The sequence below is a fragment of the Pipistrellus kuhlii genome, unplaced genomic scaffold, assembly GCF_014108245.1.
Source record: "Pipistrellus kuhlii isolate mPipKuh1 unplaced genomic scaffold, mPipKuh1.p scaffold_m20_p_10, whole genome shotgun sequence".
NCBI classification, from domain to species: domain Eukaryota; kingdom Metazoa; phylum Chordata; class Mammalia; order Chiroptera; family Vespertilionidae; genus Pipistrellus; species Pipistrellus kuhlii.
In genome coordinates, this window is record NW_023425405.1 from 46,807,249 (window position 1) to 46,832,164 (window position 24,916).

At 40.3% G+C, this 24,916-nt stretch overlaps 1 protein-coding gene across 2 annotated transcripts in view; it reads right to left on the reverse strand.

Annotated features, from left to right (window-relative positions):
* Window positions 1-24,624, reverse strand: part of GNAI1 (G protein subunit alpha i1) — a 71,927-nt gene extending 47,303 nt beyond the window's left edge. Inside the window, exon 1 of one of the 2 annotated variants that reach the window (XM_036429596.2) lies at window positions 24,396-24,624. In XM_036429596.2, coding sequence (XP_036285489.1) covers window positions 24,396-24,513 — 118 coding nt within the window. In that variant the 5' untranslated portion in view covers window positions 24,514-24,624. The remainder of the gene's footprint in view (window positions 1-24,395) is intronic. The other variant, XM_036429594.2, reaches the window with a different exon arrangement.
* Between the last annotated feature and the right edge of the window lie 292 nt (window positions 24,625-24,916).

Here is a 24,916-nt window from a genome sequence, read left to right on the forward strand (position 1 = left end):
CCAGCACTTGACGCGTATCTGACCCTCACAACAACCCCTATGAGAAGGAGGGTGTCTGCCAATCTCACAGGTGAGGAGATTCGGGTCCCCAGAAATTTACAAATGTGCCATGGTCATCCCTCCCGTTAAAATGTGGAAGTGAGATTCAAGCTGAATTCTGCCTGCAGGAAGACCAAAGTCTTACAGCATAGAAAAGTGAACCCGAGAAAATCTACCCCAAGGTAACCGTAACTAAAGGTTCCCGGCCTTCCAAATAGGAAACCAAGCATATTTCAAAATGTTAGCACTCAGCCGAGAAAGAAGACAGTAAACAGAAATGTCTCAAGCGTCTGCTATGGACCACCCGCTGAATGTTACTGCTTGAACTTGAGCTATGGTCACCAAGAACTTAGGTTTTTCTAGACATTAGAAGACAACATTTCAAAAGAAATAGGTGGGGTGAGGAGGCGTCCATCCATACAGCCTGACTCAAAAACAACGGCCCAGCCACCGAGCTATGGTTCTTAGTGTGGTGTCACCCAGCCAAGCCCATCAGGACTTGTGCCGAAAGAGGGCACAAGGGCATTGCAATAAGCAAGCAAATAAAACCTGAAAAGAACTGTTTCTCAAAAGTGTGGATGGTGAGAGCACAAGGCACAGGAGAGGAGAAAGAACACAACAAATGCAGACATGTGCACTGCAGTCCCAGTGTCCGGGGAGCTCAGGGAGAAGCGGCAGAAGCTAGGCCACCTGAGTGCAACTACTCTGGACGACACCACCCCTGTGAGGCACAGCAGGAGTGGAGGGTGATGATGGAGTCCAGGTGGAAGCCAAGAGCAAAGACAGCAGAGAGATTCCTCCTGGCCAACCCCATGATGGATGGGGGGGGGGGGGGGGGGGGGGGGGGGGGGGGGATGATGTGAAAGAGGTGTGTTTTCCGAGGCTGGCAAGAGTAGCTCGATGCACACCGAGAAAATAGTCTTTCGCCATTTGCAATGGGACTTTCTGTAAAAGCTCACATTTTTTGGTAAAGAAAAAAATGTAATTAAATAATCTAGAAACAGTCTTAAATATGAGCATACTGATTTAGGATGCAAACACTTCACTAAGAATTTTAGAAATAGAAAAAAATATGATTTCACTTTAGTGCTTCAAAAGCTCTCCTTCGGAATAACTGTACGTATGTATTTTGGGGGTTTATTTCCCCTTACAGAAAGATATCATACATCTGTCACCACTAGATCTGGGGTACAAGGACCTTCTCTGTCCTTTTCTTTTACTTCTTCCATGAGAAGCACACAGTAAATGCTTGCTGAATACATTTATTTAAAACAGGGAAAAGTGTTTGGGAGAATTATCCAAATGAACATGACATCTTCCGCCCCAAATGCCTGCTCCAACAGCTTTCTTTTCAATGTCACCTGGAAGACAGGCATACTTGCCTGCTCGTATGTACATTAGCTTTCTAATAGCCTGATCAGTGACACACTCAATTTTTTTCTTAAACATCTACCTGCATAGCTCTGTTCCCATTCTTACAGAATGCCATTGCTACTTAAAATTTCAAAAACCTCAATTATAATCACTGATCTTTAATAATAAAGACATCAGCCTACTCACTGACTTTGACACCTTAATGACTAAGAGAGCAAAGTCTTTAAAACTAGACTACCGGTACATTAAACATATTTAAAGAAGGTAAGCACATAGGAGTTTTTGTTTAAGCACGATGAAATTGCTCGATTTTTAAGAATAAAAGCAACACCTCTAGAACCAAATTCTGAAATCACTAAAGCCTTACAGACCCAGCACATATCCCAAAAAGTCATTTCTGTGTTTTATACATGTACTGTTTGATAGAAATACAGAATTAGAAATGCTCTGAGATGGATAATACTAGCAAATAAAATTTTGTTTCTTTTTTAAAAAAATTATGATTAAAATATCCAAAAAACTAAACAAAATAATTCATGTGTTTGATTAATGTCAACTCTAAATGGTTTGTCCTTATTCATGTCAGGAGACTATTAAAAGCATTAAACTTTTCCTTGTACCAAGAAAAGCTCAATAATTTTAAGAGTTACATAATCTTACTTAGAGAGTCAATAATTTCGAAGATTTTCTCACTTTAGTTGAAATACAACCTTTTTAGACAATTCTCTTAAAAATAAATGCAAGGCAAAAATGGAAGAATAACCAATGTATTATTTCATTTTTCCATAACATGTAAAATGAATTTTTGCTGCAGTGATAGTTCTCATTAGAGATGAAACTCTATTTAAAAAATTATATCTGTAACCTAGTAAACTGCAAATGCAAGTCTGTCATAATTACACCCCACATATAATTATGGAGCACAGCCCAGAAAGCTATTCCTGAGGCCAAAAGCTCTAGTTACAAATCATCGAAATCTTTCTCAATCCTTGCAACTTGGAGAAAATACCATTTTCAAGAGATATTTATAGTTTTCTCTTAATGTAAACAGGACCATCATTTGCTTGAACTATAAATAAAGAAAGCAAACCTAAAAGTGATCTAATAATTGAGCTGTGTGATATGTCAACCATGAACCTAAATAAAGTTACTCCAGTTAAGAATATAAATTATGGTAAAAGCTTGTCTATCTAATTATCCAAATAAAAAACAAAAGCCAAACATAATTCCAGTCTGGAACTAATGTATACACAAGAGTTCACAGCATCAAGTTCTGTCATCCTATCCCTGCCATTCTTTCTAGGGCAAACTCCCAAAGGTTTGGGGAGGATCCAGGCTTTATTTCAAAGTCCCTGTGCACAGAGTTCAATCCTAGCTTATCATAACTCTACCAAATACAGAATTCTCCATATTTGCACAGAGCCTTAAAAATACGCCCTTAACAAAACATTAACAACTCAGATCCGAACACAAGACATTATAACTATAAAGATAACAAAATAAAGGTGTGACTCTATACTTTTCTGCCAAAAAAAAAAAAAAAAAAATCCAGCTAGTGAGAATATAAACCTGATTTCTATAGAGACTTGCATAAGTTGACTATCTGGAACATTTCTAGAAATTATACTAAAGGAAATAGAACAAAATATAAGTCACAAGAGATTAAGAAAGCTATACAATCTTCTAAATGCAAGAAAGAAATGTATTACTTTCAGTTCACTAATTTTCCCCCCCTCTCTTTCTTAATCATGGCACAAAGGATGTATCATTTTCAGATAGCTACCTAGGGCCCTATTTCAGAATGTTAAGACCATTTACTAATATGAACCATCCAAATACCTGAACAGAAACATTTCTTTGGATAGTCTCAGTATTTCAGCATCTTAGATGGAGCAAGCACCCTATCGCAGGCACCCAGGCAATTCTGACTTCTTTATAAACCATCTGGCTGTTTTTCTCATACAGTCTCAGGGCAAAATAACCCCCAAAATATTTGTGCTTATCCTGTAGAAATGGAAATGGTTTCAATTCCAATTCAATAACTAGACATCAGTGTTCAGATATACGTATAATGTTATTAAAAAATACAAACATTAACTACAGCTTACCAATTTTTAAGATATACATTTTAGCCCTAACTGGTTTGGCTCGGAGGATACAGAATCAGCCTGCATACTCAAGGGTCCCAGGGTCGATTCCTGCCAAGGGCATGCACCTTGGTTGTGGGCACATCCCCAGTAGGGAGTGTGCAGGAGGCAGCTGATCAATGTTTCTCTCTCATCGATGTTTCTAACTCTCTATCCCTATCCCTTCCTCTCTGTAAAAAAAATTAAAATATGTATTTACAAAAGATATACATTTTATAACCAAAACTTTAATCCATAGCTGTAAACTGTGCATTCTACCCATATAAAAAATAAATTCTATATTAAAATGAAAACTGTTATTTTTCTCGAAGAGCACATTAGACATGACAGGCTTGACTAATCTACCCTCGTTATCGTGTGAGGCCAGCTGGCTATCATCATGCAGGGCCAGCTTGTCGGTGATAGGGACATTTCTACATGGTGGCATATTCCTAAAAACGTATTATTTTAATTACCTTGGCTAATGAGAAAGTCATCGATGCAGACTAGAGTCTCTCTAAAATATTACAGTCCACATTTTTTTCTTTGGTAAATATAGTCTAGCAAGTATAATTAACTCTTTCCTCAAAGATTCAGTGCACTTAATTACATGTTTTATTTTCTTTAAATCATGAATTCTTTTTTCATTTGATATACGTCAGCCCTAGATATCAAAGATCTAAGATGAGAATGAATATGGTAATACTAAGCCCAGGTTATATATATCCTGAAGTTGGTTTCTCATACTCATTTTTTTAAAAACAAAACACTATTTTAATGTATATGTATGATTTTGTGTCTGATTTAGAAAAGCTAGTTAAAATACTTGATTATGTATATCGGGTAACATTGGTGTTTTAAGTTATAATTACTAATTCTTTCAACTTAAGGCATAATTATTAATTTAGTCAACTAATATTTACTCAATGCTCACTGATTATCTGGCCCTGTCACCTTAATAGGGGAAAATACCCTTTAATTTCACATGAAATAACCCAAGAATAGATGCTTATTTTAGATACAAGCATAAGAAAAGTACTGATAGGCAGGGGTTAACAACCTGGAATTAGGAGAGGAGATATAAAAAATCTAACCTGGACACTTACTAGTTGTATATCCTTGGGCAAATTACTTAGTGTTTCCTAGTTTGTAACATGAGATTAATATTGTCTACCATGGTTCTAGAAAATGTATGGAAATGGGGCCCATGAAAAAGGAATGGAAGAAGTAATGAAAGGAGAAAAGAACATCATAAATAAAAAAGTGGAGACATCAACTCAAACAGATCGACCTAATATTTTTCCTTGTGCTCATGGGTAGGCCACAGGGCTGAACAGTTAACAGCTCTGAATTGGAAACGGCCTGCCTGTGTAAATTCAAATTCCACCCCCAGCATTTGTCCTTCCCATAAAAGACATTTCCCTTTGCATTATTTTGTCGCTAAACTTCTTGAGGGCAATATCCATGGTGATGGATGTTGGATCCACACACTTGGCATGGCCTGTAGCAGATAGTAGATAATTTAATGGGCTTTGAATGATATCTGCCTTGGCTAGTAGGTCCAGGAATATGTTTTCCACATATAAAATCAGGCTTGTTGGTGGAAATATTATTGAACCTTGTGATTCATGATATCACCGATGACGCCTCGGTGACACACTCCAATGAAGGTGGGAACACCACAGGAATGAGGGTTTTGCAATAATTCAATTAGAGAAAAGGGAGGAGAGAATTGAGACATCTACGGTATTTGGTAGTATAGGCATGCCAAATGCAGAAGCAGTCTATATCTGATTCATATTATAATCAGCACAGAATAAGTAATGTTAATGAGAACTGCATAGTTTGTAATATTTTGGGCTCTGTGGTTGCTTAGAAGAAATGTGATTTCTATACCTAATGATTTGTTTCCATAATTGTATACATTTAAGTGATATTGTAATATATTTAAATCAATAGGAGGAAACTATAAAAAAATGTTTCCACTTTGTTAAGAATCCATATATTACTCAATTTTGATAAAAAATTCTCCCATGGACAGAACTGGGAATAAGTGAGAAGGGTAGGGTATTCCTGCAGAGAAACAACATGAACACGGATATCAAGATGGAAAAGCACAGCAGTACTCAGAGGCACAAGGGTCAGCCATGAAAACTAGGGGCAGGAAGGACAAAAGCCAAACCTGAGGCTCTGGCATCCCATGCTAACAAACAGTGTGATACTCTGTACAAAGGTCTCTGAGCTGTTATTGGTAAGATCAAAGCTGTAATTCAAAGGATTAATTTAGAAAGAAGAGCACCCAGTGTGTAGGTTGGAAGACTAGGGAGGAGGGCATTACAACAGACTGACCTTGTGAAAACTGCAGAAAGAGGATGACGGACAAGGCAAGGGAAATGAGAGTAAACAAGGCTTGGAAATACCCAAATGTGAGAGCACAGCAAAAGGAGATCCCTAATTGACATAAATTAGCCCACAATAACAGCCATTAAAAAAAATATCCGGCAAGTGGGAGAATAAACATCTGCTTTTATAGCACCCTGGTTAAGAATGAAAAATGTAAGCACCCTGATACCCCTCCCCCTGATCCATTTCTCTCTCCCTTCTTAGAAATACCGTATTTTTCAGACCATAAGACGCTCCGGACCATAAGACGCACCAGTTTTTAGAGAAGGGAAATGAAGAAAAAAAGATTCTGAAACAAATAGTGTCCTAAAATATTTTATGTGCATTAAAACCCAACATCACAGTCATAAACACATGTAATCAACCCGGTAAAGTAAACAGCAGCATTTAGAATCATTTTAGAGCCGGGCAAGCACACAGAGACCACACAGAGCCGGGCAAGTAAAAAAACTTTTTTTTTAAAGTATATGTGTAGGCTATATTTGGACCATAAGACGCAGGGACTTTTCCCCCCCACTTCTGGGGGGGAAAAAGTGCGTCTTATGGTCCGAAAAATATAGTAACCAGCACTTTATTCTTTCCATGCATGTCTTTCTATTTTGCTATCTATGCCTGTACCTATAAACATCTGATATAGTTTTGAAGATTTTGTAATTTAAATGGCTGTGTCGCAGAGCATATCATTCTGCAGAATGAAAATTTAACATTGTTAGTGAGATTTAGCATACATTCATCTTCTCTATATAATTATTTTACTTGTAGAGTTGTATAGAGCATTTCATTTTTAACATATGCTCTCATTTATTTATTCACTCCTGTTCATTTATTAACTACTGATGACAAATGATTTAAGTATTTCCAAATTTTTCTATTTAGCAATATTGCAGGAAACATTTTTCTTGGCATGAGAGCAACACTTTCTTTGGAGTTGGCACCCATGAGTGGGAATACGGGGCCCAGGGAACGTGTATCTTTACTAGATATGGACAAAACATTATCCAAAATGGTTCAACCAACTGAGGCTCCCACCAGTATTGTATTAAAGTTGTCCAAGTCAAAATTTCAACTAATTCTGATAGGTGAGAAATTACAATATAACTCAGTTTAATTTGCACTTCCATGATAATAGGTAGTATGTGTTGCATATGCAATGTTAACATGAATGAATTACTCAATCTTGTCTATTACAGTTTGCATTTTTTTGTTTGCTTCTGATTTAAGAAAGTGTCAACTTCTGATGAAAAAATTCTTAGGTTGTATATCATGAAGGCATAAGAAGTAAGTTAATATAAAATTATCATACATTAAAATCACTGAAAGCATAGTTATAAGGCTAACAATTTAAACAACTCAATATTCTTATTTAACTTGAAGTAAAGCCAGTGATCTTTGTCAAAAAGTAATAAGACCAAGAAACACACAAGGCAGAAAATACAATACCAGTATGCAAAGTATTGCAGGACAGGTTCTGTAAAGGACCAGACTATTTTTATTTTTTTTTAATATATTTTATTGATTTTTTACAGAAAGGAAGGGAGAGAGAAACATCGACCCTGCCTCTTGCACATCTCCTACCGGGGATGTGCCCGCAACCAATGTACATGCCCCTGACCGGAATCGAACCAGGGACCTTTCAGTCCGCAGGCCGACGCTCTACCACTGAGCCAAACCGGTTTCGGCCAGACTAACTATTTTTAGAAGAGAGTCTTCATATTACCCCTTACAACCCAGATTGCAGATTAGAGTAACAGCGTGACTTCATTTTCACCCATAAATTTAGTACGTATAATTACAAAAACTCTCATACCCCCTGTCCCAGTTAAAATGTACATTTGGGGAAAGCAATCTACCTGTATATGTCATAAGCCTTAAAACATCTCAAACCTTTTAACACAGTAATTTCAGAAAATACTGGAATACAAGCAGTGATAAATGCATAAAATATGATCATCACAGCATTATTTCAGATTAAAAAACTGGAAGATCTCAATTTTCTTTCTTTTCTTTTTTTAAAATATTTTTATGATTTCAGAGAGGGAAGAGAGGGAGTTAGAGAAACATCAATGATGAGAAAGAATCATTGATTGCCTCCTGCATGACCCCTGTGCACATGGCTCAGGTTGTGGGGTCCCAGTCTGCAGGCCTTCACTCTCTCCACTGAGCCAAAACGGCTAAGACTCAATTTTCAACATCAGTGTGATTAAATTGTGACAGATCTGTAAAATGGATTATTATATAGCAACTAAACGAGATTTACTGAAAAATGTTTAATGATAGGTAAACATTTAAGCCAAAAAGGATGTAGTTACAATCATAGATGGTATCATGTTAACTATTCAAAATGCAGAGAAAAGAAACTTACTCAATGATTTATTTTTCCAAATGTGCAAAGTGTACACCTATACTAATACTTTGTAACTAGAGAATTAACATTTGAAAATAATGAAATACTAGAACAAAAGAGAGCAATGCCTATATTGTATTCCTATAACAAAATAATGCCGCATATAACTGACGATTTTTCAAGTCACACTGAGACATTGGTGATATTTTGTGTCAGACTCGAGACTGAATAACACAAAATATATGAGACAATATAGTACATATATGTATATGTCATCACTGATGGAATGGTTTCATAAAAAGCTGTCTCTTTGTTGTTTAAAAGTCAATAAAACTACTTTCTAATACTGTATATACAAAGGATTTGAAAGTAGCATTACATTTTTTTTCTTTTTTTCTTTTTTTTTTTACAATCTCACAGCCTTTCCCCGGCTTTTCCAAGGAGCAAGTTCAGTGACACTGAACCAGAGAGATGTACTTGATCAAAGGTACACTAACCCTTCATTTGCCAAAGGCCCAGGCCTCCATAGCTTGAGATGGGAAGATCAGATTTATCTAACTCTGGAAAACTAAGTATTGGAGGCAGTGAGAGGTGTGAACTGAGCTTAAATCTAATGGAGCGAGGACACCAGAAAGCTAGAAGGAAGTCACTGCAGCCCGGAGCCAAAGACACCACAATAGGTTCTGGGCCCACTGCTTCATGGAGAGTGTCTGCCTCAGGTTTCCTCTGAACTGTCTGTAACATTGCCCTTGGCTAGAGCTAGCTTGAGGACTATCTCTTCCTCATAGGGAAAGAGCCCGCCCTAGAAACAGAAGTGTTCTTCTCATACGTAACATTATTTACTGTATCTAACAACACAGATGACAATTTTTTATAAGAGAATGATATATAAAAAATCAAATGTGAAAGTAGAGAAACAGATACCTAAAATGGAAGAAAAAATAGTTTGTATTTTATGCCTAAGAAAGTTGAAAAAAAAATGTGTCATTTATAAAGTTTCTATTGTGAAGTTTTAACAGTAGATTGTATTAAATATTGAAACAATCTTGGCTCTCTATTACATAATCCATTATCAGAAGGAATGTATTAGGAAGATTACTATAACAGAAATGCTCTGATTGAATGCTTTAACTTAGGACACATACATATCAAGTTTGGGAAACTTAATTATAGTAAACTAAACCTTGAAAATGCAACAAATGTAAATGATATATAACATTAGTAAAAACTAACTTTTCCTTGCCTGGACAGCCTGTCTCAGTGATCTGAGCATTGACCTATGAACCAGTAGGACATGGTTCAATTCCCCATCAGGGCATAAGCCCAGGTTGTGGGCTCGATCCCCAATGCAGGACATGTAGGAGGCAGCTGATCAATTATTCTCTCTCATCATTGATGCTTCTCTCTCTCCCTCTTCCTTCCTCTCTGAAATCAATAAAAATACATTTTAAAAAAACTTTCCTCAATCACAGACTACTGTATGGGGAAAATGACAAGTAAGTTACACTTCTATATTTTTACTAAAAGTGTTCTATCAAATAAGATGATAATCTTGGCTGTGAACTTGCCCACATAACATTTATTGATAAAACTAAATAGGTAATTTTAGCTTCCAGAAATCTGGACACACCATTATGACAAATAAATTCTATACTATTACATAATTCTAAAAATATTAAAGTTCAACTCTCAACTTATTCCCCCATTGAATCCTTTGTAGAAGTTCCTTATGGCATTTCCTACCTTTACTAAAAAACTAGAGGCCCAGTACATGAAAATTCATGCACTGGAGTGAGGGTCCCTCAGCCCGGCCTGCCCCCTCTATAGTTCAGGAGTCCTCAGGGGTGGGAGGCGACCCAGCAATCAGGGGAAGTCTATGCCCCATCACACCTGTGCTGCTGCCACTGCCGGCAGCGCAAGCCTTGTTCAGCCCTGGTTACCTGAGCCTCAGGCAGCCCAGGTTGGCTGGGCAGCCGCCATCCGAGGTTTGCCTGCATCTTGGGCCTGTTCTGGGCGGCTGGGAGATTAAGGGACTGGGGGACTCCAGAGGCACATGGAGTGTACATACCTACCTGGGAGCTGGCCCAGCATTGCCACTACTGGCAGGGCTGAGGGGACTAGACGCTGCCAACTTGTGGCTGTGGGCGCAACCATCTTTGCGGGTGAGGCAGTCAATTAGCATATTCCCTCTTTATTAGACAGGATATAAGTTGCTTATCTGACAAACTCATGCTAATGCTTGAATTTCCTAACTTGTTCTGTTTTTTTATTTAAATAATATTTGCTCACTGATGAACAAAAATATCCAGTCATACAAATATATAATTCAAAATCTACACAATTCTATGAATTATAAAAGCAACAGTCTTGCTGGCTGAGTCTCCAAAGGTGGTCACTATTAAGAGTCTGTTAAAATTTTCATATTTTGCAGAATCACTGTTTTTATACTAGTTACTTTTACATTAGAGCTTAAGTTATTTCAGATGTGACTGCTAAAATTACAATGGAGCATATTTTTTGGTTAAGTTTTCAGAATATTAGTTCTGAACTACTAGACATCACCATGAGCACAGTAAAAATTACTGTGCAGCTCATTACTTATTGTTTGCTCTGAAAGTTTTTGAATAGCTTTTAGCAAAAAGCAATAAAATTCAACCTGATGTACAAAATGCAATCATACAAAACAAAATTAAAATGATATACTACAAAGGCATACTAAGACAAATGGGAGAGAGAAACCCAAAACCCATTTTTTTATACTTAAAACTTACAACCAAGCAAGCCAAAATAAACATATGGTTTTTATCTAATGCTTATTTTCTTAAAGAGCATTTTTTCTACTTTAATTAACATCAGCTTCCAAAAGTTATTCCATTCCCAGATACCTAGATAATACAGACCATAGGAATGGCATTCTACAAATATTTTTTGAATGAATTGATGCATGTTTCATAAGAACCAGATGTTATATCTACCTTAAAGTAAACCCAAGCAGCAAATAATACTATAATAAAAGTAGAAGTTACAGAATATTTATGCTATATTTAATCACAAAATACTTCATCTTTTGTGGATACTTGTCAGTAAATATTGTGAAGGACAGTTTTCTAAGATGAGAATTCTCTTTAAAGGCAATGGAAATTCTGTGGTATGTGTATACAGATTAGGCGAACTGAAATTATTCGGAAATAGCATGATCAATTATTTCAGGTCCAGTGACTAACTATACACTTTCTCAGAATTTGAAGTCACTTTTTATTTACTTCTCACAAAGGAATTTCATCATGAACATTATCAGAGGAAAATGTTCATAAAGTCATGATTATAAGGTCACATTCAACCTAACTTGAATAATCATGTTATCAAAAGGAAAAATTCACTTTAAAAAATCTTGCTTCAATACACAGAAGACTCATTATCACTAATTATAGTTTTTGATCACTCTCCATGAAGCACATGTGTCCATGCAAGATAATATCAAATAGTTTTTCTCAAAATGGACTCTAAAACAAGGCTCCAGATTAACTTTAGAAGTTTAACTGTATAATGAGTATGATAGGCATTATATGTGTGTATGTACCTAAATGTGAATGCAAGAAACATAACGAGTGCTTACTCTGTGCAAGACACTGCTTTAAACAGTTGGTTGATAGACTTAGGGGAGGCTTCCTGATGTAGCAAAGATGGGATAAGTCTTGAAAAAAACTCATGAGAGGGAGACACGGAAAAGATCCAGGAAGATTGCTAGGACTCCAGTTCTTAGCTTCTCGAAGTTTGGACTGGACTGTGGGTCATCAGCAAAAGCATCCCTAAGAGCTTGTGAGAAATGCAGAACCTCAGGCCTTACCCCAGACCTACTGAAGGAGAACCTGCATTTTATAAGATTCTGACCTATTTCTATGCATATTAAAGCTTCCTAAGGGCTGCTTTATGAAAGCAAGATGAGCACACGTAAAACATCAAGAATATACAATAAGGATAATTGTGACAAAAACCTAACTTCAGAGCAAGAATGTAGACAACAGAGAATGTAATGCAAGGAATACTTTGAAAATTATTAATGTGCTTTTTATCTTTTACATAAACATGAAAAGTGGGAGAAGAGGCAGACAGGGTGAATTAGTGCTGTCCAGACAGAAATGGGTAAGTACAAGTGGCTTATCCACTTCTATGGCACCCCAAGGCAGAGACCATAAACCTGGCAGCCACAGGGTAATCAGTTACCTCCTTGAAACTGCAAAGGCAGATGAGGCTAAGGGGGCAGGGAGTCACCACTATCTTCTCTTCTTTGTGCTGTTTCAGAGGTGAATGGTACGTCAGAGAAGATGAAGAGATTGCTAAAAGCAGACAGGCCTCTTCGGGGTCCTGGGAGGAGAAAGTCACCTTGGCAGCAGCACATCTAAGCAGCCTGGGAGAGAAGTGCGGGGAAGCAGAAGGAACGCTGAGCCCATCTCTCCCCAGCACCTGGGCTTCACTGCAGAATAGATGCAACATATAATTTTCCACATGCGTGAGTTGAGAGGAAAAGGCAGAACACTCAAGATAGCTCAGAGCTGAGCTACACGTACTGCTTCTGCAGCAAAGGGTTGCCCAGGAAGGACAGAGATTGGGAGGTGCACAGTATCCGTGAGAGATAAGGAGAGTTGTGATGTAATAGTAAGAGAGATGACTCTGACTCTGACCAAAATGAGATACAATGGACCAAGAAGGATATTCACACGCAAGCGGTAGGTGCCAGCAGACAAGAAACAAGCTGGCTACCCAGGACAAGGGCACAATGGCAGCCATTGAGGATGCCCAGGACAGTACTGGGAGACCGCCCCCACACACTGCTCTACGCCCACCCTCACTCCCAACCCCCACCCCCCCCACTCACCTCTCACCCTAAGCAGAGACCATATTTAAGGAGAGTCTGAGCAGTTTTGCCTGGGTTTTATTTTGTTTTGTTTGGTTTGTGTGTTTGATTGCATAGCAGATTTTTTAATTTAAATAGCAAGTTTGGGACTAAAAGAAAGAGCAGGTCATTATTGGGATTACTTGCAGTGAGAGTTCAGATATCCAGGCATACCTGCATTCTTATGTAAATGGTTACAGTGGAAAGTGAATTTCTTACTATGAATTATGCATTTTCAACCAGAAGATAATCTACATAGGGTAAATGGCACACACCTTAGGTGGACAGGTTCACTCATTTTCCACATGTTTACATCTGTGTAAGCATCCCCCACAGCGAGACTCAGAACACTGGCTGGATCACAGAAGGTTCCGCTGTGCCCTCGCTCCATAGGAGCACCTGGAAGGCCACCGCTGCTCTGATTTCTCCAGCCTGTCCTAGGCCCTCCTGTAAATGGAACTACGGAGTATGTACCAGGTTTTGTTTTAATGCTGGGCATGAGGTGAGAATGTTTATGAAGCAGGACACAGGAGTCGTTAAAGAAGGGTGAAGACAGCAGAGAGGATCAGGATCGATGGAGAGGTGCCAGAGGCGAGAGAGATGAATGAGTGAGCAAGTGCAGAGGGCTGGCCCTGAGTGAGGGGAGCACCACTTGACTGACCAGCATTAGGACTTCGTACAAACCCAACAAATTGCCCACATGCCATTTCCTGATCTGGCTGCTGGTGACATGGATGTGCTCAGTTTGTGAAAACTCTGTAGATCAATTTTAAATTGATTATAAATGAATGTAATTATTGAAATTTGATCACCTTAGAAATACCAGTAAGGAGGCAGTTTTCTTCTAACTCCTGTTATAGTATACGAGGGGCCTGATGCAGGAAGATTCTTGCAAGAACAGGGCTTCTGGCAGGCTTCTTTCCCGTCACCGGCACCTCTCCCCATACCCCCAACCCCCACACTTTCTCTGCTGCCTCTGCCCCCATCCCCTACCCCATGCTTTTTCTCCCACTGCTGCCACCCCCCAACCTCCTCACTTGCCCTTCCACTGCTGCCTTGCTTTCCACTTTCCCTCCCTCTTCCTTCTATGCTGTCTTCAGTCTTCATTCCTCTCTCCCTCAGCATATGCAAATTAACAGCTATCTTTGTTGGGTTAATTTGCATACTTACTCTGATTGGCTGTGGGCGTAGTGAAGGTATAATCAATTAGCATTAGCATTTTTCTTTTTCTTTTTTATTAGTGTAGATTGATCTTAAGTGCAGTTTACTTACAGGTCCCATGCCTCTTAAATACCATGAAAGGTTGTCAAATAAAAGGCATGTACCCAACAAAGAAAAAAATATGTAGATTAGATAAGTAAAATCTGAACTGTTTCCTTAGAAAGGCAAGGTGCACAGAAGGAATTCTAGGTAATTCTTAGGGACTCCTTTGAAAAATCATTAAGAGTCATAAATACTATCACAGATTCAGTCTTTCCTTGTTTGTATATCAAGGTTACTGCCATTTTTCAAGAGATATTGTTTCTCTTGTAAAAATAAATTCACAGTAATTCTGCAGTTTTATTAGAAATCTCTTTGAGTCATCAGTACAGGGAATTTCAAAAAGGTTTTGAAATTTGTAGAAAGTAATCAAAAATCCCCCTGAGAAATGGCGCATTCATTTTAACCAACTCAAATAATGTTTCATAATTTACCCCAACAGCTTTGTTTTATTTTCAAGAGAGAAAAAAAGAAAAAAGAAAAGAAAAAGAAAGAAGCCTGTAGAAATTCATTGCATTTGTTTTAAAGTTGGTCATAAAACATAAAGAAAATTACTTTTAAATGTGCAGTTATTTAAAATTCACTCCCTAAAGAATTCTTATCATAACACAGATATTTATCTGGTCTATTCCCAGTGGGCATTCTGCTAACAGAAATCCAAGTCCCATGAGGAAGTTTCGGTGGGATCAGGAACTAGGAATTAAGACTGATTTTATATTTATCGAAGCCTTTGCCATGGAACACACTCTTTGCTAAGAAGAGCCAACAAAAGAATGTCTATGACATAAATGGATCAAGCTGCAAGGAGGCAGAAAAGGAGGCCTGACCCCAAAGAGTCTCTCAAGTATTTAAAACAGCTGGTATTTATAAGAACATATGTGCCGTGTCCTTCTTGTTCCTAAGTATGTTAGATGGATTAGCTCACTTTCCCCATAGCTGACTTTCCCTATGAGATAGGCAACTGCCTGACATTCATAGAAATGAAAACGGAGGCTTAAAGAACTGGGGCAACTTGCTCAAAGTCTCCAGGAAAATATTTTACTGCCAGAGCTCTGGGTCAACCACCTTTCCTTATCTGGAGAGTCTCCTTACAGAGCTAAATAAATTTTGGAAGGGTAAAATTCCTTATACATAGAGAATATAAGAAAGCTAAATTCAGAGATGACATGTATAAATCCTAAACTGTAAAGCCATACAATACAGAGCCTAAGGCCAATCAGGATAAAAATAAATAAATAAATAAGCTCAGAAGTACACGTAGAAAATGGACAGATGTATAGCCATAGTAATTTCTGAGAAACATGCTACCTACACCCTCATTCCACAAGATAACAACTAAGACCTCAATCTTAAAGCTCTGTTGTAATACCATTCCTTTCCTGTTTGCCATTTTGAGGAATTGTTTTTATGTATATACTAGAGGCCTGGTGCTCGAATTCATGCACAGGTGGGGTCTGGCCAACCCACTCCTTTCCTATTTGCCATTTTGAGGAATTGTTTTTATGTATATACTAGAGGCCTGGTGCACGAATTCGTGCATGGATGGGGTCTGGCCAACCCACACTCCTTTCCTATTTGCCATTTTGAGGAATTGTTTTTATGTATATACTAGAGGCCTGGTGCACGAATTCGTGCATGGATGGGGTCTGGCCAACCCACCTGATGGGGGCCATCAGGGCCAGGCCAGCAGAGGGGAAGGGGATATAGGAGGTTTGCCGGCCAGCCCCGCCTCCAATCAGGGTGAGGGAAGTCCTATCGGGGCTGGGCTGGCAGGGGCGGGACGGACTGCAGGAAGTCGGCTGGCTCTGGCTCCAATAGGGGGGGCAATCAGGATTGGGGCCAGCCTGGGGAAAGGGCCGTCTCCAATTATGGGGGTGAACATGGGTGGGGCCAGCCAGGGGGAGGGGCTATGAGTGGTTGGTCGGCTGGCCCCACCCCTGACTGGGGTGGAGGGACTGATCAGGGTCCTGATCAGAGCAGATGGTCGCCAGTATGTGTCATAAGGACAGATCATTCCATCATTCTGTCATTCTGGTCACTTGCTTTTATATAGAGAGATTTCATGTCCCTAGTAGATTATAAATTCTCTTAAGGATCTGGTAAACTAAGACATAACTTGACATCAAGGACACAAACAATCTTTACAAATGCCACCAATGGTAACTCTTACCACCTAAGGATTAGTAAAACATAAAGAATAGACTGTGGTTAAGCTTGTGAGCACCACATAATCCCATGTGACAGACATGACTGTGAGAATATATTTAATGTCTCATAGAATGTATTTTATGAAAGCAGTGGAGCCTTGGCTGGTGTGACTCAGTTGGTTGAATATCGTTCCGTATACCAAAAGGTTGTAGGTTCAATCCCAAACAGGGAACATACTCCGGTTACAGGCAACCATTCCATGTTTCTCTCCCACATACATGCTTCCCTCTCTCCCTTCCTCTCTCTAAAATCATTTAAAAATATTTCAAATTAAAAAAAGGAAAGCAATCAAATAACATGTGAAGTAGCAATGCAACAAATCTTGTTGAAAACGAAATGTCCCAAATATTCAAATATAAAAATCACATTTCATTTTACCACTTAATATACCAAGAATCACAATATTTTTCTGATCATGCAATAAGAATTTGGTCCTCCCAGTTAATTTCATTTCTTAGAACTGTGTTATGAATAATGCTGTAAGCTTTCATTCCTCTAACCAGCAAAATATAAAAAAGATACCATGGATATACTGGGTCAAGATTCATTAAAATTACCCAAGGCACAAGGGTTTTCAATTTAAAGAACTACTAGTCTCAAAATTAATATTCAATCATTGAACTAGTCATTGACTTAGTCAACATTTATGCAAGGACTATGTGCCACTCAAAAGGCGATAAACAAGTTGGACAGATTCACGCTCTGATGGTGCCAACCCCATAGACATCACAGACAATAAAAATGTAAATGCACAAGGGGATTTCAAAATGGTGCAATTATGGAGGGAGAGGTGGGGAGACTGATTTAGACTGGATGGTCAGGAAAAACTTCATTGAAGAGGAAGCAAACAAAGAAAAGTCTTCTTTCACACAAGGTCTCAAGTGAAATCGCATTTGAAGCACCAGCAACTGGTAGTTCTGCTCTGACTGTGACTGTCACACACATTACAAAGGATTGAAGAGTCTAAAATTAGTCATTATGCAGTCCCTGAAGTTACATATGAGACGTCGGTGAGGATATCTGGAAGTGCAGTGCTTCTGCAACAAATGGAAAAATGTGAAAATGGCTTTGGAATGAGGCATTAGACAAGAGGCCACTGAGGAGCACAATAGAAAAAGCCTAGCGGATCTTGCCACACTGAGAGATACAGACATTAACATCGCGTGAGGGCTCAGAAGGAGGGGAGGACCATGGCAGAGAAAATGTATTTGCTCTTAGAAAACACCCAGGTTGTCATGAACAGACCGACTGTAGATAGATTCATAAACTCTAAATGTGCTACTGGTGAGAACTTGGATGGAAAAGAGGGTCATGTGATTAGAGACTAGAGGAAAGAGGGTCCTTGTATGCAGTGGCAGCAATCTTAAGTGACTTTATAATGTCCTGCAGTTTTGTGGAGCAGAACTTCTAAGCTAGGGATGTGGATATTTAAATGAGATTTCCAGGAAACTTGTAGAAGGTACAGACTGTTGTTCTTTTCTTGCTGGTTTTTTAGCATAATGAATGGGAAGGGAAAATATTAACTAAGAGAACAAAATGCAGGAATGCTGTCCGATCACCATAATTCTTCAGGCAAGAAACAGGCCGATAAAATGACTCAGCTACAAACGTGTGCTAACTTTCTTTAAAAAGAAAGAATGACTCCCAGGGCGGAGTCCAGGGCCCAGGAAGCTGAGAAGAGTCACCGGGATTACCCGGAGGCCTTGAAACCTGAGGTACTCTGGAGAGTGTATGGGACTGAGGACTCCTTTTTTAATTTCCACTTTCTCCTCTTTTGAGCAGGAAGGCCTACAACTGGTGCCCTCTTCCTGTCCCACCATTACATTCTAGAAGCAGACACTGCGTCTCCTAGTTTCATAGGGTCCCCGGTGAAAAGGACTTTTGTCCCAGATGGATTATACCCAGAACCTCAAGCAAACCTTAGTGCGATCGTGAGATCTGGAGGAGACACTGGACCTTGACAGGATGCTGTGATGGGTTGAGATTTACGGAGCTGTTGAGACAGGGTAAGTGCATTTTGCATGCAGGATAGACATGAACCTTTGGGAACCAGAGGGACAGACTGTGGTAGGCAGAAGAACAGCCCTCAAAGATGCCCAGGTGCCAGTCCCTGGATCCTGATCCCCTAATGGCAAAGGGAACTTTGCAGATGTGATAAGACATAAGGATCCTGAGATGAGACCATTATCCTGGATCATCTGGGTGGGCCCAATGTTATTGCAAGGTCCTTATAAGTGAATGAGGAAGACTCCACCAGCCATTGTTGGCTTTGACAGGGAGAAAGGCGCCATGAGCCAATGAAACCTGGTGGCCTCTAGGCAGAGGTTGGAAAAGGCAAAAGAATGGATTCTCCTCTAGGAACTCCAGACCCAAGGAACCCTGCTGACGCCCTGATTTTGACCCTGTGAAACCTATTTTGGACTTCTGGCCTCCAGAAATGTAACATGAATAAACGTGGTATTGTTTTAACCCACTGGGTTTATGGTAATGAACATTCATTTTTAAATTACTTTTGCCCTATTTCTGTTAAGGTTCTTAATTAGTATTTAATAAGTTATGACAGAATGCAGCCTAAGGGCTACAAAATTAGGTACAATTGACGGCATTTCATATGGCTCAAATGCCATCTGGGATCTGAGCTCCACCAGCATCACACTCTGGGAAGTCACACATTGGGTAACTGCATTCCAGAACTTGTGACCAAGAAATATGTGACCTAGAAATGTAACAAATTCAGCCAGGCCCTCCCATGTGAATCTGTGGTATCTTGAATTTTCCAAAGCAGAGAGATGTATAACAAAGTAAAAATTAAGACTGTAATTGAAAATTCAATTTTTCTTTAAAAAATTTATAGCAATCTTTTTTCAGGTTTAAATGATATCACCCACTAAATCCTATAAGACAGACATTCCATTTCCTAATATCTTCCACTAAAACCTCTAACAAAGGCATTATATTTCCCATCATTGATAAATTTTGCAAGAGTTGTGCTCTTTCTTATGTTTAAAAGAGGCCAAAAAGTAGAGATTAGAAAATGATATTTATCATTACAAAAAAAAAAAAAATGTTTTTAAAGACCAGCACTCCAGGTGCAACAAAGTAGACCTTCCACCAAGGAATATCCATTGTTGTTTTCTTTAATTTATAAATAATGTAATGACAGTTAAGTCTTATAAATATGGATACAATTTGCTTTAGATAACATGCATTATTTTGTTCTTCAAATACTATTACTACTCCTTTGTTGTTTACGCTGTTTGTCAGGGTAGTTGTTTATTCCCATGGACACTGAAAATGGAAAAGTATAAAGTTGTAATCATAATCTAGGTAAATCCTAATCCCCCACAAGGTATCAACTTAAAACAATTAAGAAATAATTATGCACAGGACAAAGTAAATGGGCTATAAGGGACACAGGATGACTTACTAAGATTCTGCTCCTAAAGTTTTCACTCCAGTGAGAGAATCGGGCCAGGCATAAGGCTAACCAACACTAGAAACCGGTGTGCCAATATGCTTTACCATATGCCAACTGTTTCTGATGGGGGGGAGGGGGAAGTGCCCTGAAGAAAAAGAGTACAAGGACAGGAGGAAGCCAGGTGTAAAAGAAAGTTTTCATTCCGCAGGCAACACAGATTCCTGAGCAAGGAATTTGCATGGTAACGATGGTTGGAAGAAGAGCTAGAAGCAAAGATCAGAATCTGCAGGAAAGCCAACTTGGAACTAATTAGGCTGCCAGAGGCAGAGAACTTGAATTAAAAATGTGAGAATGAAAAACAGAAGATAAAAAAAAAAAAAATCAACCCTATTAAAACACACTTTACTACCACCTGTGGCTTCTGTCAAAGTAATGCTAACACAAGGCAGGTACATGAGCAAGAAGCACAGAACCAGTGTTGACATACCAGGCTCATTTATTCAAGGAAATGCTTTCCGACATCTCAGATCCTGAGCCAATTCTAAGGAAATAGCTAAAGCAACGAAAAATCCAAAGGTTCTGCAATACCAGAATTTCTCAACTAAAGAAGCCATAGGGCAAGTTTAAAGGAAGCAAAAAGGACTAATGATGTAGCTTCTCAAACAGCCGGTTGATGGAAGCAATGGAAAAATATTCACCAAGCAGGAGAAATCTAGCCCCTCCTCTCATTTTTACTCCACCTATAATATTTACACCAAGCAAAAAAGGAGGTAAGGGTGTGGACTTTTATTTGGGTTTTTTAATAAAACTCAGAGTATTAAAGTGAAATAACCTATGAAGAATTAACTCGTGTAAATTTTACTCTTATATACTCTAATCCCTGATAGCTTTAAAAACTATAAACTAATATTCAATAAGTATCCATTTGTATAATACAGTTTTACTGAAACAACAGTCTTGGCCTAATGATACTGCCCTTGGATCCATAATAAGTTATCCTCAAAGACATAACAATAAACAAAAAAGTTTTCTCTGAGACAATGAGCCATATGTGATGGAAGGAGAACGCTCCTTATTTTAAATAAATGTATCTATTTAGTAGTGCTATTCTCATACTAAAATCTGGAAACACCTAAGCCTGACTTAATTTCCTTTGGGTCATATTGGTTAGACTAGTTCGCTCTTCTTAAATACCTAATTCATTGCTCCTAATAAGGATAGTGAAATACCTCTGATTTTAAAAAAAAATTATAATAGACCAAAATCAGTACCTGAAACACTCAACCCAGATGTCTAAAAACATAAGGTATGTCTTAAGAAAAAATGCAATATAATGAACTATTTATTTAGTACACTTTTATTATTTTTAATATATTGCTTTTAAATGTACATTGGAGGCTTTCTGCTTTAAATTTAAAAAACCATTTGAGGAGTAAAACAAGTTAATTGAAGAGGAAGAAGACATAATGTAAATGGAATTGACACTGTAGTTATAGGCTCCCTAGAAACCATTTTATATTTTTAGTTGATTCAGTCGCTGTGCTTTATAGGGAATGATTTCACTGAGCTGCTTGCACGATTTAAACATCCCAAGAACCAAAGGTCAACACTTCACTGCTGAAGTCAAATTAGAAGGGGAAATATTTTCAAAGATTCCAAGAATTAACATTTATGAAATAAATAAGCCAGCATTCTGTTTACAGGAAGCAGGGTGCTGGAATTCTGGGGGAAAATGGTAGAGTGGGAGTAAGATAAGGAAGGAAGGAGAAGCATTGAGCCAACAAGACAGAATTTCTACAGAAAAATGTAGGCAAAAGCAAACAAAACATCAAAGCTAGAAAAGACCAGCTAAAGGAATCCAGTTACTAAACATTTTAAAAACCATTCTGAAATCTAACATTCCTGGTATGAAGAAAACAAATTCCCTAATTTCTGGTGAAAATTGCAACTCTGCTACACCTTACTCATCACTCTCACTATAGTTGGCTGTAGAGATGCAACTTTTGGTTCCAGATTAACACATTCAACGATATTTAACTGTTAATCTAGAACAGCAGATCTCTGCCTGAGGTTAACTTTTGCCCAGAGGGGACATTGGGAAAAATCTGGAGACACTGTCGGGGGCCACAGGTTGAGGGAGATAATGCTGGCATCTAATGGGGCAGAAGCCAAAGATGCTGCTAAACAAACTACAACTCATAAGACAGCTTGCAAAACAGAGAATCACCTGCACAAAATGCCAATAGCTCGAAGGTGGAGAATCACTGATCTCTTCTGAATGCAGGCAAAAACCAACTCCCTGGACCTTTAACCTAGGCATCTTTCTCTAATAGACATCTAATTAAAGCATGAGACAACACCAGGGGACTCATGTTTCAATTGCTTCAACATGGTGGATGGCTGGCTCCTTTTCAGAGTCACCCTACCCTATACGGAAACACTGATCAGAGCAGAAGTGCAGAAAAACAGGGAAAAAACTTGTTTAAATCCTTTTGTTTCACTTTTGAGTCAAGCACCTATAACTCACAAAATAAAGACCTACATGTTTCCCTATCAAGGTGTTTCTCTTCTTGCTCAGTTCGCGCAGACCTTGGGGGGGGGGGGGGGGGAATCAATATTTCTCATTAATGTAAAAACTTTGGTAAACAGTATTAACTGAGATTTATGTTGGGGGAGAGTGTAAAGAAAGACACCCAGGTCTTTAAAAAGCAAAGTTATTTCACAGTTTGCTTGCAAAATGACTCAGATCATTATTACTTCCAGTCATGCCAAGTTTGCTGCCTCTAAGACTACAAGTAATGGAGAGAGAGAGAAAAAAACAAAACCATTTTTTTCCTGCAGTCATTAAACCAATGAAATAGAAGCTTACTGAACACAGGCTTGTGCAAAAGTTCATATATATATATATATATATATATATGTGTGTGTGTGTGTGTGTGTATATATATATATATATATATATATATATATATATATATATATATATATAATACACCATAAAAACAAAAGCAATCTCTGGGAGTACAAATGATTCTGAGAAATCTATTAGCTACCTAAAAACTATTAGTGGTGGGGGGGCCAACAACAACAACAAAAAAAAAACCCTAACGCAGAAACCTACAAATAGTATGCTGGGACTATTTTCCTCATGTATCTCTCTGTCAAAACTCTCCCTTACTCTTTTCTTACGTTCAATCTCCCTTGAAACAACCGGAAAAGACCTCCGCGCAGCGTTTCACCAAGAGAACAACGCGAAGAGCAAATAAGAGCCTTGGCTGGCGTTGTACCTGGCAGATCTCATTCATCAGAAACTTGGCAGCGGGGAGGGGATCCAGGTGTGTCCAGACCCGCTGGTACCTTCACCTGGGTTTCCATCGCTCGAGGATCTCATTGGAGCAAATGTTACCCAACTTTGGTGGTTTCCATGCGCCCCCCCCCCCCCCCCCCCCATCATAAAAATTTAGCATCCAGACTAGCCTACATTTCCTTAGGCAAATGCCATCGGGTCAATAAATTCAGTGCTGCTTTAACACTGGAAGTCCAAAGGAAAGGTACATTTCAATCCCATAGAAAGGTAAAAGGAAAGGTGCCTTTCAATCCCATAGGAAGTCCAAAGGAAAGGTGCATTTCAATCCCATAGGAAGGTAAAAGGAAAGGTGCCTTTCAATCCCATAGGAAGGTAAAAGGAAAGGTGCATTTCAAACCCATAGGAAGTCCAAAGGAAAGATACATTTCAATCCCATAGGAAGGTAAAAGGAAAGGTGCATTTCAATCCCATAGGAAGTCCAAAGGAAAGATACATTTCAATCCCACCACCGAGGCCCCACAAAGGGTGCGCTCCGCTCCCAAAACGTGGCGCTCTGGACGCGGGGAAACCACAGCCGCCACACCGACACCCTGTAGGAAGTGTTTCAGGCGGAGGGTGTAAGGGCTTTCATGTTCTTGTCACCCATGCATCGCCTTTCATCTTCACAAAGCTGAGCTAACTTCAAAGAAGGGGGCTCCTCCGACCCGCTCCCGGGCTCCCCGCGGGTCCGGTCCACACCGAGGCGCGCGAGGGCGCGTTCCCACCCGCCCGGAGGAGGAGGAGGAGGAGGAGGAGGAGGAGGGGGCGGGCGGGCGAGGACCGGGAGCCGGGCGCCCGCCCCGGCCCCGCAAGGCACCCACCCGACCAGCTCGGCACCCCTCCCGGGCGCGCCCCCCGCCGCCCGGCACGTCCCCCTCGGGTTCCAGGGCGCCGAGGGGCCCCGGACAGCGAGCGGCCCGACCCCTGGCTCCCGGGGCGCTTCCCCCCCCCACCCCACCCCCGGCCCCGCGCCGGCCCCTCACCGAGCAGCAGCAGCTTGACCTCGCGCGCCGCCTTCTCGCCGTCCTCGCGGAGGTTGCGGTCGATCATCTTGCTCCGCTCCACCGCCGCCTTGTCCTCGGCGCTCAGCGTGCAGCCCATGGCGCCGGGCGCGAGGAGGGCTCGCCCGCCGCTCCCTCCGGGTCCCACGCGCTGGCTGCGGGCACAGGCAGGTGAGCGGGAGGACCGAGGCGAAGCGGCCGGCAGCCCCGCGCGCGGCTCTGCCCCGCGGCCCGGCTGTGCGCTCCCGCGTGCGTGCCCGAGCGCCCACGAGCACCGGGTTTCGAGGCTCCGATCCCGCGACTGGCGCCCTCCCACCCGCAGCCGCGCAGCAGCCCGGACCGGCCCCGCCGCCCGCCGAGCCGCGTCCGCGCCGCCGCCGCCGCCGCCCCGCCCCGCGCGCCCCGCCCCGCGCGCCGCCGCGCCCCCGCGCCCCGCCCCGCGCGCGCCCGCGCACGTGCCCTCCGGCAGCTCCCCGGGGCGGGCGCGCGCCGCCGCCGCGGAC